The following is a 16,161-nucleotide window of genomic DNA, read 5'->3' as shown; positions in this document are numbered from 1 at the left end:
CTGGGCAGTAGTCAGTGAAGAACAGCTCCATGTGGATATTCTCCTCTTAAGTTATAAATCTTCACAACTTGCAAATTTACATGTACCACCTTTTTTTTATCTTTACTGATTCAAAACTCTGAGTTGTCTATTTAAAACACTGTGTAAGTACTTGCATCACATGAGTGCCTTGGTTCAGAAAGGAGGCTAAGTAACAACTTCTCAAGCAAGTAAACATGGGAAATACTTGTGGGATTTGTATGATCGTTTTAACTATATTTTGCACTGGATTTTGTCGGTTTCTTCCCACTTTCCAAAGACATACAGCTTAAGGCTAGTAGGTTGATAGCATGCTATTTTGGTGCAGAAGTATGGGGCTCTTGTGGGCTGCCCCCAGCACATCTTCAGATTGTGTTGATCGTTGACACAAGTGGTGCCTTTCTCTGTTATTTCGATGTGCATGTGACAAATAAAGCTAATCTTTATCTCCTCTTTTATTTGTTTTTATTGTACTTGTTTTCTTTTCTTGTAGTAACAATAATGACCATGTAAATGGAATTGAGAAGGACCACACTCAAAATGCTGGAGGAACTCAGCAGTCCAGCCAGCAACAATGGAAAAGTGGAAACAGTTGATTTTCCATTCGTGTCTCTTCATCAGTGACATGCTTGGATTTCCAGCATCTACATATTCTCTCTTCCTGATTAAAATCCAGAAGGGTTCCATTTTCGCCCAATAACACAAGAATGTGACCAATAATGTTGTATTTTATTTTTAAAAAGGCTTGTAGTCTTAAAATGGCAATTCCTCATTCATCAAAATGTGGAAATACAGTTTGCCTATTGACATCATTTACATCATGATGAGGCGTTTCTGTATCTATGATATGACTGAGAAGTGAATGTATTTAAGTTGGAAGTTCTGAATTCCTCTCAGTGTGAAAGTTTATTGGCTTTTGTATTCAGAACACACTTTGTAAATCTTTTATAAGTGATTTCAGAAAGCATAGCATTGAAAGTTGAATCAGATATTCTACTGTAAAGAGAGTTTTCAGAAACTCTTATCTGGATATTCTTTTATATCAGATCCATTTACATTTAATCAGATTTTCATATAAGATGTTCTGATTTTCAAATCTTAGCAAATTAAGTACGTTTTCCATAGCATACACACAAAGCTAGAGGAATTCACCAGTTTAGACAGCATGTCTGCAGAGAAACGGGTAGACAATATTTCAGGTCAAGACTTTTCATCTGGACTGAAAGATGGAGGGGAGTTGTCCAGTATCCCTCCCATGCAGATGCTTGTTTAAAAGATTTTTAAAATAATCCAGTCAACATTTTTCAGAATTGATGTCACTTATTTCATATGTTATGATATTAGTGCTCATAAAGATTTTGGCTCTTTCAATTGTCACACCACAAAAAGAGGTCGCTCAACCCACCAAGTCTCGATTGGCTTAAAGTAGAATAATTATTTCAGTCCCTTTACCAACTCTTTCCACATGGTTCTGCGTTTCATTCTCTCTCAAATTCCTGTACAATAATATAATGATTATTCCATATTAATGTAGACAAAATAGTTGTGAACATGATCCATCTGTAAAAGGAACTTAACCTCATTGTCTAATCACAAACGAGAAAATCTGCAGATGCTGGAAATCTAGCTTGTTGCTTAACTACACAGTAATAGAATAATACCCCTTTCAGAAAGAGGAAAGTAGCTGTGAGCTGCTGGTGTTCATTTCATAATTGCAACACTTACTTGCTCAGTAGTCTGAGTTGGGAGACTCTACAGGTGAAACTGCTATCCACATGATCCCTGAATGTGTTGCAAAACTCGTAGCAATCATTTGAAAAGAATGCATGATATATTTAGAGGCTGATGTTGAGCTGGGTTGAATTGTTGTCAGAAGTGTTGCTGATCACTTCCCATTTGGTCTTTGGACACTGCAGTTGGGCAAAATCATGAGGCAACTTCCAGCTGGACCCTCAGCCATACAGTTGTTGAATCAACTGATTTTACGAGATAAAATGTGAAAAATTGGACATAAGTGTTTGGTGAAAATCCTTGTATTGACTGAGAATCCTGCACAAGTAATCAAGGCTTCACCTCATGAAAGGTTGAGTTAGTTGGACATTTTATTGAAGCTTATTGTGAAATGATTTTAATGACTTACTGAACAGATCACATGATGGACAGGCAAAGGTAATACAAAATCATTGTTCATAAGATCAAATGAGCATAAATAATTATAAATAGATTACATGTAAGACCTATGTTGTCAATTCTAATTTGTGATTCTCATTGAATATTAAAACTGAAGAAAAGTATTGCAACCCAGGTGTCAGCTTGTATCAAGCTGGTGTCTAAATTATAATGCAGATGAAATATTCATGAAAATCAAAACCCAAACCTTTTCCAGCCCTGGGTATTCTGAGTTTTTAAAAAAAATCAGTGTATGTGTTGGAAGGGATTTAGAACGTGCAGTAATAATCCTTAATAACAAATGTGTTATATAGCAACTATAAAGGAAAATTATCAGTGAGGGAATACGAGAACTACGTGGGAGATTTGACATATTTACTAGTGACTTGAGGCTGCTGGAAAAAGCCATTACTATCTTAATGGAATCCACAAAAGTAAGATGAAGGATTCCATGTCATTTGTATGACATAAGTCATGTCATTTTCGGCATTGAGAGTCCTGCATAGATGAAAGGTCTGGCGCACATTATGAGATTTACTAGTAAAGAGGGTCACTTTTCACTTTTCCATTGTTTGTGTTTATCTTGGAAAATGCATTGCGAGATATTTTTGGAGAAACAATCATGGCCAATATTCTTTATCGTATAGGCAGGAGGGAAAATTTCAAGAATTCTATATCTTGCTTTGTAGGTAACATTCAAGGAGCAACAATAGTGGATGCCCTGGATACACTGTTTATTATGGGAATGCATGATGAGTTCAAAGAAGCAAAGGAATGGGTTGTGAAGCATCTTGACTTCAATGTGGTAAGTAAGCATTTCTGAGAAAATTTTATCTTTTGTTGCTTTCAGATGAAGTAAGTCAATATGCAGACGCCTCACGTGACATGTTTAGACTGAGAAAGGAACTGGAGTATTTGAGGTGGATATCTAGGCCATGCTAGACTGACTCAAATCAATGCAGTGGTGGTAGGATTTGGTTAAGGATCTGAATCAGAGCACTCCATAGGACACTGAACTTCCATATGTGCTCAGTTTTGGGTGTTCCTTCAAGATCAAAAGACCTAGGAAGTATGAGCTTGGCAGAGTTGAGCAGGCTCCAGCCCTGAGAGATCAAAGACCTTTTGGTGTACAACCATTGAAAATATGAGCAACAGAGGTAATTTTGCTGCCAGATTTTGTCAATTGTTCATGAAGTAATCTCACTAACCCTTGCATAATCTGCCTACCGCCAATGTGGAAAAAAATACCATTTATTCACTGCAATTCTCCTGTTGATCACTTCTCAATGCTAATCACTTAATCCATGGTGAAACAGAACCTTTCACTTCTTGTGCTTTCACCTTGCTAACATGCCATCATGTGGCACTCCATTAAATATTTTAGAAACCCATGTGTATAACATCCTCCCTTAAGTCCTCTCAATTACTTTATTTCAAACTCATTCAGGTTAAATAAGCATGATTTGCCTTTCATACTTGCTGGCTGCTATTAATTAATTCATACCTGCCCTAGACCTTGTTAAATGTTGTTCTATAATTTTGTTTCTGAGAGCATCTATTGAATGGATACTGCATGTTTTCTTTAGAATGGAGGGTTATGGCTCAGAGGGAAGAGGGGATATAATTGAGGTGTAAAAGGAAAGTGAGAGCCCATATAAAATATTGGACGAAGCGAGATTTAGAGTGGATTTTACAAAAATAAAACTGCACAGAACTGGGAGAATGGAACTTACTGCTTTCCGAGATAGTGAAAGAAAAAACTCTTCATTATGGTGAAAGTGCTTGAAAGTGCACATGAATTGCTTTGACCTTAAAACAGATAAAGAACTGGAAAATAGGAGTATATCTTTTCTTTCTTTTGTTCGTGAATTTTAAGAATCCTTAATAATTGTGGAAGTGCTCAGGCTGGTTGAGAAATCTCATTATCTTCTTCACACGGTTAACTGACAAATCTGTTTTCAAAGTCAAGGTTGAGTTTGTGGCCATGCATTTACAGGGGCAATGACAAATTTACTTGCACCAACGTCACAGGCATATTGCATCAGATAAGCAGCATTCACCAGAGTAAACACATACTATCCATAAATTGTACACAATGTTTATAAGAAAGAACACAAATACAGACGAACAACAAAAAAGAGCAAGTCTGTTGTAGTGCAAAATTTTCAAGGTGGCCATAATATTCTATCCTGATTAGGATAGTGATTAGGACTGTGCTGGTTGGTTCAGGAATCAAATAGTTTAGTGGGTTTCCTTGATCATTAATTCTCTCACTCTCTCACTCTGCTCTCTTCCCCCTCCCCCTCTCCCAATTCCTGAATACGGCAAGTTAAGATTCACAATTTGCTCACTTTCTTTTAAGGCTGCTTTTGACATCATTGCAAGCAGAGCAGGACAAACTAAATGAGTTTGATGTAATTTATAATAATTTTTAGATTTCATCTTTTAAAAACAGTACTTTTAAATGCATTCAGAGTCCATGTCTGACCTGCACTGAAGGGGTTAGCAAAAATATAAGATTGTGTCCTGCAAAGTCAACTTAGTTTGTAAATGCTATATTGTGGTGGAAGTGCAAGTGATACAGCGCTATCTCATTTTCTGAACTCAAAAAGTAATAATAACATTAATATGTAAACAGTCATAAATTACAAATTTAAAATGCATTAAACATTTATTAATCTTGGTTCAGACTTGAAGCAGCTTTGCTCAGATTGAAAGGCCTCAAGCAAGTGAAGGAATAAAAAAAATAGTTCAGCAGAAAGTATGTTCATTTGCTTCCTAGATTAATATTTTAATTGCATAATTATTTCAGTGAATACCTCAAGTTTAAACAAGCTAATAAGATGCATTTGTTTTGATCTAAAATTACTATTTTAAAATGGAACTTAGATGCAAAATACAACTGGGGATTCCTAAGCTGAAACAGTAATTAACATTAATTAACACGAAGCCTGTGGTGAATACAGTTAGAGGAATGAGTAAATATTATTTATTGAACCAGGTAGTCTTTAAGAAAACAAGCAAATACAAATCAACAAGTTCAAATATAAATGCAGATGAATTGAGAGTAATGTTATGAACTCTACAACAAAATTTTGCAGGCCACAACAGTGTAGTTGGAGTACTTTATGCAGGTCAGGATTCCGAGGTAGTGATTAAATCCATCCTGTTGGTAATTTGTAAAATGTGTTTGATTATCTTCCCAAGCTTTCCAACTTCTTTTCTGTTTAAATTTTCATCAGTAGTCATAACTCTTCACACAGAGAAGGCTTGTGATTGACAGTGTTGTTCAAAATAATTTGATATACAGAAGAGCAACAAAATGAATTTGGAAATTTCTCTGGATAAGTAAAAGGAAAGAATGCCTTGCAAAATAGGAGGTACCTAATAAAGGGGCCACAATGTGTACATTCATGGTCTTCTGCTGCTTCAAGGTTTGACTTGTTGTGCTTTCAGAGATAATCTTCTGCACACCTCTTTTGTAGTGCTTGATTATTTGACTCACTGTTGCCTTCCTATCAACTTGAACCAGTCTGGCCATTCTTCTCTGACTTCTCTCACTAAAAAGGCATTTTTACCCACAGAATACCAGGAGATCAGCAATTTCTGAGATACTCAAACCACCCTGTCTGGCACTAACAATCATTCCATGGGCAGCCACTTAGATCACATTCCTTCCCCATTATGATGTCTGGTCAGAACAACAACAGATATTTCTGATGTGTCTGCATACTTTTATGCATTGAGTTGCTCCCACATGATTGGCTGTTTAGATATTTGCCTTAAGAAACAGGTGTGCAGATGTACCTAATAAAGTGGCCACTCAGTGTATCATGTCAGACGGAATGTATAAGCACAAATCTTTTGAAGTCTTTTTCTTTTGGTGCTAGTGATCAAAAATTGAAACTTTTCTAAAAAAGTTAACCAAGTTTAATAATGAACTAGTTCCAGTTTCATTTTGTTTTGGTGCTCTTTTCCTTTCAAGTGTCAATTTTCTATGTGGAATACTGATTAATTTTGTCACTTTGAATAGTTTTTCTCTTTTTTTTAAGATTGTTAAACTTTAATGTGCATGTCTTTAGGTTTCTTGTCATGCCGAACAGATGAAAGCATGCTCTCTGGATAGAAATCCCCACACAATTACAATACTAGCGCCTTAACTTTGCCTCCAACTTTCACCCTGCCCTGAAATTTACCTGGTCCATTTCCGACACCTCCCTCCCCTTTCTTGATCTTTCTGTCTGAATCTCTGGAGACGGCCTATCTACTGATATTTACTATAAGCCTATAGACTCTCACAGCTTCCTGGACTATTCCTCTTCCCACCCCGTCTCTTGCAAAAATGCTATCCCTTCTCACAATTCCTCCGTCTCCGCCGCATCTGCTCTCAGGATGAGGCTTTTCATTCCAGGATGAAGGAGATGTCTTCCTTTTTTAAACAAAGGGGCTTCCCTTCATCCACCATCAACTCTGCTCTCAAACGCATCTCTCCCATTTCCTGCACATCTGCCCTCAGCCCACCCACCCACCACCCCACTCGGGATAGGGTTCCCTTTATCCTTACCTACCACCCCACCAGCCTCCAGGTCCAACGTATAATTCTCCGTAACTTCCACCACCTCCAACGGGATCCCACTACCAAACACATTTTTCCCTCCCCCCCCCCTTTCTGCTTTTCGCAGGGATCATTCCCTACGCGACTCCCTTGTCCACTCGTCCCCCCCATCCCTTCCCACCGATCTCCCTCCTGGCACTTATCCATGTAAGCGGAACAAGTGCTACACCTGCCCTTACACTTCCTCCCTCACCACCATTTAGGGCCCCAGACAGTCCTTCCAGGTGAGGCGACACTTCACCTGTGAGTCGGCTGGTGTGGTATACTGCGTCCGGTGCTCCCAGTGTGGCCTTTTATATATTGGTGAGACCCAACGCAAACTGGGAGACCATTTCACTGAAAACCTATGCTCGGTCCACCAGAAAAAGCAGGATCTCCCAGTGGCCACACATTTTAATTCCACATCCCATTCCCATTCTGATATGTCTATCCATGGCCTCCTCTACTGACAAAATGAATCCAAACTCAGGTTGGAGGAACAACACCTTATATTCCGGCTGGGTAGCCTCCAACCTGATGGCATGAACATTGACTTCTCTAACTTCCGTTAATGCCCTTCCTCCCCTTCTTACCCCATCCCTGACATATTTAGTTGTTTGCCTGTTCTCCATCTCCCTCTGGTGCTCCCCCCCCCACCCCCGAGTCCTCCCATCCCATGATCCTTTCCCTTCTCCAGCTCTGTATCACTTTCGACAATCACCTTTCCAGCTCTTAGCTTCATCCCACCCCCTCTGGTCTTCTCCTATCATTTTGCATTTCCCCCTCCCCCCACTACTTTCATATCTCTTACTATCTTTCCTTTCAGTTAGTCCTGATGAAGGGTCTCGGCCCGAAACGTTGACAGCGCTTCTCCCTATAGATGCTGCCTGGCCTGCTGTGTTCCACCAGCATTTTGTGTGCGTTGTTGTTTACCTTATTTTGTAGGTGTTTTTTTTTCATGGGAATACACATTTGGATGAAAACTATTTCCTGTATTTTGTGTATGGGTGAAAGAATGATGCAAAGAAAGGCATTGTACCAGTATACAAGTATAATGTAGTCTCCTAAAGTAACAATGTGGAGGCTGGGTGGAAAGTCATAACTGGAGGTTGACTGTTTGGCTAAAATCAGATAAGCAAAAGTGGAACCAGGCTGTGACATTTCATTCAGCTTGGGGAGGAGGAGAAAGATTGGTGGGAATAAGTGGTAGGTGATTAAAGTTATTGTATAACTTGAGGTGCTGCCTGTACTATGCAGTCAAGTTGTTTCCTAAATCCTCCCGCTTGTCTACTTTATTGATTCAGCTCAAAACCAAATTCCTACTGTTTTTTATTGAAGTTTTGTGCATCCAAATATCCCTGCTATCTGCTGTTGTACCATGCTGATTTATATTTGGCAATGAAGAAATAAACTAGGTTCAGGCATCCTTGTGTCCAAAGAAATAAACCTATTAAAAACATGAGAAATTCTGCAGATGTGAGAAATCCAGAGCAATACACACAAAGTGCTGGAGGAACTCAGCAGGTCAGGCAGCGTCGATGGAAATGAATAAGCAGTCGAAATTTCAGGCTGAGACCTATCTTCTAGACTGGAGTTCCGATTGAAACAATACCAATTTTGAAGTCTGTTCTATGCCATTCATAAGAATCTTTGGTTCCTTTTCCCTTCTTAGATCAAGTTCTTCTGATCCATTTTCAATTAGTTTGTCATTGCATAAATATTTCTCTATTTTTTAAATGTTTATAATTTTTATTTATGTGAGTATCTTGTCATTAACATTTTTAGATGAAGAGCAAATATTCATCAAAATTTTACAGAGCTGTAAATTATCTTGGAAGTTTATTTCATCTTTCTTGGAAATATAAAATAAAAACTTGTTAGTGTTTTATTCATTCAGTGACAAGTTTATTAGATACCTTCTTTACCTAATAAAGTGGCCACTCAGGGAATGTATATGATCTTCTGCTGTTGTTTCCCATTCAATTCAAGGTTTTGATATGTTGTGCATTTAGAGATTCTCTTCTGCACACCGGTGTTGTAATAAGTAGTTATTTGAGCTACTACTGCCTTCCTATCAGCTTTAACCAGTCTGGCCATTCTCCTCTGACCTCTCTCATTAACAAAATATTTTCACCTCTGTAGCTGCCACTCATTGGAATTTTTTTTTTGTTTTTCACACCATTCTCTGTAAACCATTGGGACTGTTGTGTGGAAATGCCATTTGGCAGCAACAATCATTCCATGGTCAAAGACACTTAGATCACATTTCTTCCCCATTCTAATATTTGGTCTGACCAACTGACAACTGAACCTCTTGACTATACAGTAGTATGCAAAAGTTTGGGCATCCCTGGTCAAAATTTCTGTTACTGTGTACAGTTAAGTGAATAGAAGATGAACTGATCTAAAAGACTCAGAAAGTTATAGATGAAACATTCTTTTCAACATTTTAAGCAAGATTAGTGTATTATTTTTGTTTTGTACAATTTTAAAGTGGAAAAAAGGAAAGGAGGACCATGCAAAAGTTTGGGCACTCCAAGAGATTTGAGCTCTCAGATAACTTTTACCAAGGTCTCAAACCTTAATTAGCTTGTTAAGGCTATGGCTTGTTCATGGTCATTGTTAGGAAAGGCCAGGTGATGCAAATTTCAAAGCTTTATAAATACCCTGACTCCTCAAGCCTTGTCCCAACAATCAGCAGCCATGGGCTCCTCTAAGCAGCTGCCTAGCACTCTGGAAATTAAAATAAAATGATGCCCACAAAGCAGGAGAAACCTATAAGAAGATAGCAAAGTGTTTTCAGATAACTGTTTCTTCAGTTCATAATGTAATTAAGAAATGGCAGTTAACAGGAATGGTGGAGGTCAAGTTGACGTCCAGAAAACCAAGAAAACTTTCCAAGAGAACTGCTCATAGGATTGCTAGAAAGGCAAATCAAACCCCCGGTTTGACTGCAAAAGACGTTCAGGAAGATTTAGCAGACTCTGGAGTGGTGGTGCACTGTTCTACTGTGCTGTGACACCTGCACAAAATATGACCTTCACGAAAGAGTGATCAGAAGAAAACCTTCCTGTGTCTTCACCACAAAATTCAGCATCAGAAGTTTGCAAGAGAACATCCAAAAAAGCCTGATGCATTTTGGAAGTGAAGTCCTGTGGACTGATGAAGTTAAAATAGAACTTTATGGCCACAATGAGCAAAGGTATGTTTGGAGAAAAAAAGGGTGCAGAATTTCATGAAAAGAACACCTCTCCAACTGTTAATCGATCATCCTTTGGGCTTGTTTTGTAGCCAGTGGCATGGGGGAAATTGCACTGGTAAAGGGAAGAACAAATTCAATTAATTACCAACAAATTCTGGAAGCAAACATCACACCGTCTGTAAAAAAAAAAATCTGAAGCTGAAAAGAGGATGGCTTCTACAACAGGATAATGATCCTAAACACACCTCAAAATCTCCAATGGACTACCTCAAGGGGTGCAAGCTGAAGGTTTTGCTATGACCCTCACAGTCCCCCGACCTAAACATCATCGGAAATCTGTAGATAGACCTCGAGAGCAGTGCATGCAAGATGGCCCAAGAATCTCACAGAACTAGAAGCCTTTTGCAAGGAAGAATGGGTGAAAATTCCTCAAACAAGAATTAAAAGACTCTTGGCTGGCGCTTACAAGCTGTGATACTTGCCAAAGGGGGTGCTACTAAGTGCTTTGGGCCCTTTTCCTTTTTAAAAAACGCATACACAAGGAAATCTGCAGATGCTGGAAATTCAAGCAACTCACACAAAATGCTGGTGGAGTGCAGCAGGACAGGCAGCATCCATAGGAAGAAGTACAGTTGATGCTTCGGGCTGAGACCCTTCGTCAGCAGTCCTTTTTTGTTACTTTGAAACTATAAAAGATGGAAATAAAAAAGTAATCTTTCTTAAAAGATTAAAGAAATATTCTTTAATCATTAATAAAGTTAAAGATAATGATAAGGTTAAAGTTTAATCTTTAATAAAGTTAAAGAATCTTTAACTTCTTAAAGAAGTCATCTTTTACTCACTTAGCAATTAACAGTTAGACATTTTGATCAGGGATGCCCAAACTTTTCCATACCACTATATCTGCATACACATGCAGATGCATTCCATACCACATGCATTGAGTTGCTGTCTCATAATTGATTGATTAGATATTTATATTAACGAGCAGGTGTACCAAATAAAGTGGCCACTAGGTGTATATTCCATGAGTGGTTTGGGATTAGATTAACAGCTGACAGGAACAACAAACATAAATTTCGAAGTCAAAGTACTGCAGATGATGGCGATGGGAAATTACACAAATGCTAGCAAAACTCAGCAAGTCAATTAGCATCTATAGAGACAGAAGTAGTGTTAACATTTCAGTTAAATCTCCTTTCATGGAACTATGAAAAGTTAGAGAAACTGCAACTTTGAGATTGCTGAGAAAGACAAAGACACAGCATGACTGAAGGGACTTGCCGTAGGATTGGATGTGAGAAGAAGCTGAATGACATAAGTTGTGATGGTGCCAGCTGAAAATGTTTAAAGACTAATGAGTAACAACATTTGTATTAAATAAGTAGGAGGAGAGGAAAGAAGTGTGAAAGTGCCAAAAGAGGATGAAAATACTGATTGCTTGAAATTTGAGATTGTAGGCTGGAGAAATTGGTGCTCAATTTTGGAATTAGTGGAACTTATTAGGAAATTGACCCATAATTTTTCACTGGGCTATGTATCAGTATTAGAGATATTTCTGTGGCGTAAGGATTCCCTAATGATCTGAACAAAATTTCAATGAGCAGAATTAATTTCTGACATGTTTTTCAATTTTTACTAAGCGCAAGTTATTTAAAGTCATAGAGTACCGAATCGGCCCTTTGGCTCGCTGTCTCCATACTGACCTATTTGCTCATCTATACTAATCACATTTGCCTGCATTGGAACTGTGTCTTTCTAAGCTTTGCCTACTCCGGCAAATGTCCAAGTGTAGTAATTGTACCACCACCACCTCTGAAAGCATATTACAGAAACCTGTGTTAGAAAAATAAATAAAATAAAATAAAATCCTAGCCCATGACTTCTCTTTCCAATTACTTTAAACTTATATCCTCTTGTTTTGAATCCTCTAAAATGGAAAAAACAATTTGAATATCTACTTTATCTGTGCTTCTCATAAGCTTATCTACTTCCATCAGGTCTCCACATAGCCTCCTTTGCTCACGATAAGATGAGCCCAGCCTATCCAGTCTTCCCCTATAACTCCAGACCTCCATCCCATGCAACATCTGGTCAATCTCCTCTTCACATATTCCCAGTGCCAAAACACAACATTCAAAACAACCATCTGTAAACTTTAAGTTCTTCAGTGTTGTCATTTCAGAGGACGGTCCTCGGTCCAGCACATATGTGCCATTTCTTTTTTTTTGTACTTTATTTTTTTATTGAAGTTCATCAAACTAACATTTCCATAAGATGTATTTCAGACATTGTACATATATATCATATAATCATATATATCACAAAATCTCCACAAAGTATTTATCTGGGGTAAGTGGGGTAAAGAAAGTATAGCAATGCATTTACTTCCATAGAAGTTTGCAAAGGTTTGGCATAATATCTAATACTTTGATGAACTTCTATAGATGTGAGGTAGAGAGTATATTGACTAGTTGTATCATAGCCTGGTGTGGAAACATCAATGCCGTTGAATAAAAAAAAAACTTATAAAAGCATGTGGATATGGCACAGTCCATCACAGGTAAAGCCTTTCCTACCATTAAGCACATCTACATGGAGCATTCTTGCAGGAAAACAGGGTCCATCATCAAGGAGCCTCAATTACCCAGGTCTTAATCTTTTCTTGATGCTGTCATCAGGAAGAAGGTACAGGAGCTTCAAGACTTGCATCACCAGGCTCAGGGGCAGTTATTAACCCTCAACCATTAAGCTCTTGAATAGAGGGGATAACTTCTCTCAACTTCACCCACCCCAACCCCAACAGTTCCCATAACCGATGACTATTCTTATCTCCTGTTCTCAATGTTTATTGTTTACTTATTATTATTTTGTTTATTTGTATTTACCATAAATTCCCACAGGAAAATGAACTTCAGGATTGTATATGGTGACATATATGTACTTAGATAAAAAACTTACTTTGAAATTTGAACTTTGCCAAGCTGATCTACAACATTCTGAAGTCTCACTGTTTACTTTGTGTCCCCTTACACTTAAGTCAGAGTCTTCTTGCATCTTCATTGTGCCTTTCCGTGTTCACATAGTTGACTTTTGAAAGGAAAATACATTCTATTAGATTAATTGATGGATGCTCATAACTATTCTTCACTCTTCCTTGAGCATTGGGGCAATTCATAGTAAGATTTTATGAACTCCTGTAACCTCAAAAATGTGCTTGGACTATTCTTCCCAGACTAAGGGTGTCATGTTAAAACTGTACAAGACCTTGATGAGACCATACCTTGGGGAATGGTGTAGCTCGAGGAAGGATGTAATCAAGTGTGTCTGTGTATATGAATGGGAGGGTGGGAGAACGGCTTGTTTCTTTGCTGTTTTTGTTGTTACATTGTGGGCATGCTTTGTTAGTGCCAGAATGTGTGGCAACACTTGCGGCTGCTCCTCAGCACGTTTAGTTTGTGTCGGTTGTTAACACAAAGGAGGCATTTCACAGCATGTTTCAATATAGAGGTCATAAATAAACAAACCTGAATTTGAAAATGCTAGGATGTTATCAGAACTGGAGGGCTTGAGTTAGAAGGATGAGTTGGGGCATTTTTCCCCAGAGCATAGAAGCCTGAGGGCTGACTTTATGCAAACACTTAAAACCATGAGAGGCCTGGATAGGGTGAATAGTTCGTCTTTTTTTCTGATGGTAAGAACTTGCATTTGTGAGACAGGAAGGGTGTAAAGGGTATCTAAAGAGCCACTTTTCACACAGAAACTAGTGGATGTGTGGACCAAGCTGTCAGAAGAAGTGGAGAGGAGCGTACAATTACAACATTTAAAAAGCATTTGGACAGGTATATGGATAAAAATGGTTTAGAGGGATAATTCTCTCGTGCAAGCAAAGGAGACAAGCTCGAGTCTGGACAAGAGATTCTGCAATTGCTGGAAACCTTGAGGAACACAGCAAGTCAGGCAGCATCCATGGAGGAGAATAAGCAGTCAATGTTTTGAGCTGAGCTCTCTCATAGGGACTGGGAAGGAAGGGGGTAGAAGCCAGAATAAGAAGGTGGGGAGAGGGGAATGAGTACAAGCTACAAGATAGGTGAGACAAGGTGAGGGGGAAGTTGGATAGATGGAAGAGGGTAAGGAATTATGAGATAAGCTGGAAGGTGATAGCTGATAGAGGTAGAGGGCTAAAGAAGAAGGAATCTAATAGGAAAGGACAGGCAAGAGTAATCAGAGCAACAGATCTGATTGGTCCTGCTGAACAGTCTATGCCCAAAACATCGACTGTACTCTTTTCCATAGATGTTGCTTGTCCTACTGAGTTCCTCCAGCATTTTGTGTGTATTGCTAGGAGAGGACAGTCAATTTGATCAGCAAGGATCAGTTTGACCAAAGAACTGTTTTTTGAGCTGTGTAAATTCTATGAATTTATGCCTTATAGATCAAGGTCTTTTTTGGCTTCCGAGCCTTGGGACAATTCTAGGCTGCTGGCACTCTGATCTTTGATTTGATCTGATCTCAAGATTATACTTTAATTTTATGCTCACAGGTCCAAAGAGAAGTTATTCATCCCACATTTTCATTGAAAGATTTCATCTTCTCAGCCCATGGGGGTAGGCAAGAGATGGAATGGGGTTTTCCTAGCAGCGAGAGTTGCCCCGAAAGTATAACCATTTAAGAATGGCAGTCTCAAAAATACCTCCTTGCAGTTACTGATCTGGAGTGCCAGCCTGTTGACCTTAAGAAATAATACAAAGACCATGCATTGTCCTCCACCAGTCTGTTGCAAATCCCTCTCAATTTACATTGGGATGTTCTAACCTTTCCATCATTGTAATATTTATTTTTGAAGTAATTGCACCCTTCATAGCTGAATGGAGACAAACTTAGATTGTTTTCCATGAACTGATAGAGGTTTATAAGATTATGAGAGGCATAGGTAGGGTATACAGTCAGTATCATTTCCCAGGGTTGAAATATGCAAGAAGTGGAAGGATATGGACATTGGTTAAGCAGAAGGAATTCAAAGATTCAAAGTACAGAATACAACTTTGAAATTCATCCTCCCACAGGCAGTCATGAAACAAAGGAACAGCATGAAACCTGTTCAAGAGAATGTCAAACACCCAATGTGCAAAAAAAAGGATTAGTGTAGTTGGGCATTTGATGATTGATGTAATTAATTCAGTACAACATTGTGGGCCTAAGGGTCTGTCCCTGTGCTGTATAATTCTGTTCTAAAATGTGTATATGTCACTTTAAGAGCTAACTACTCACATTGCAGCTGTTATAAACTGAATGTTGCCAGCTGTGAGCATTCTGTACAGTGTGGAATTACGTGGAAAATCCAACAATATTGTTCTTGGAGCTTTGCATTTGAAGATTACGAACTTTCTGGGATTTTTAAAACGTCATTAATGATACACTGTGATGATCTAACACCATCAAAGATATTAAATGTAATAACTAGGTGGCTGACCCTTTTCAGTCAGTATATCCGAGCTTTGAGGAACAGAGCTGGCTACAGACTGTAAGCCACATCGTGTTCTTTGCATTTGGAGGCAGTAGGGCTATCGTTACTACTCAACTCTGCTGTGACAAGCAACTTGAAGCATAACAAAAATACATTTACCAATAATACTTCTAAAGAAATAATCATTTTTAATATAATGAACCAAGCTATTTTGCTTCTGTGAGTCCCATTTAATATTTGGAGATCCATACACTATAGTGCTAAGCTGTGGTTTATGAAGTTTCTCGATTTTAACTTGTTTCTGATTTCCTTCCATCAAATTCTAGACTAATGAAATGATTAAGTTAAAAGAACATCATAGTTTATGAGTGCTAGCAGCTTAATCTGTAATGTCTCAAAAACTTGCACCCAATGAAAAACACTAATCTTAAAAAATGCTTTCAGTGATTTGAGGAAGACTCTGTCTTGCTGTACTTTTAAGATTTCATTGAGCTAAATTTACATAGCTGTTACCACAACATTTTCTAATGGTCTTCAAAGCTTCCCTCATATATTATTTTGTGGATTCCTCCTGTATTTCCATTTATTTCACCATATAATTCTGAGGTTCAGGCATTTATCTCTCTTTGAGCTGAAGGAAGTTGTTTTCACCTTTCACCCTTATACTGTACTAAAATACAGACTTACAAATCATAAGTAGCCTTATTGCTA

At 38.3% G+C, this 16,161-nt stretch overlaps 1 protein-coding gene across 1 annotated transcript in view; it reads left to right on the top strand.

Annotated features, from left to right (window-relative positions):
* Positions 1–16,161, top strand: part of man1a1 (mannosidase, alpha, class 1A, member 1) — a 436,576-nt gene that overhangs the window by 157,943 nt on the left and 262,472 nt on the right. Inside the window, exon 3 of the mRNA XM_059981476.1 lies at positions 2,877–2,992. Coding sequence (XP_059837459.1) covers positions 2,877–2,992 — 116 coding nt within the window. The remainder of the gene's footprint in view (positions 1–2,876; positions 2,993–16,161) is intronic.

Source organism: Hypanus sabinus, chromosome 10 (genome assembly GCF_030144855.1).
Source record: "Hypanus sabinus isolate sHypSab1 chromosome 10, sHypSab1.hap1, whole genome shotgun sequence".
Taxonomy (NCBI): Eukaryota; Metazoa; Chordata; class Chondrichthyes; order Myliobatiformes; family Dasyatidae; genus Hypanus; species Hypanus sabinus.
This window is presented reverse-complemented; position numbering and strand designations above follow the sequence as displayed.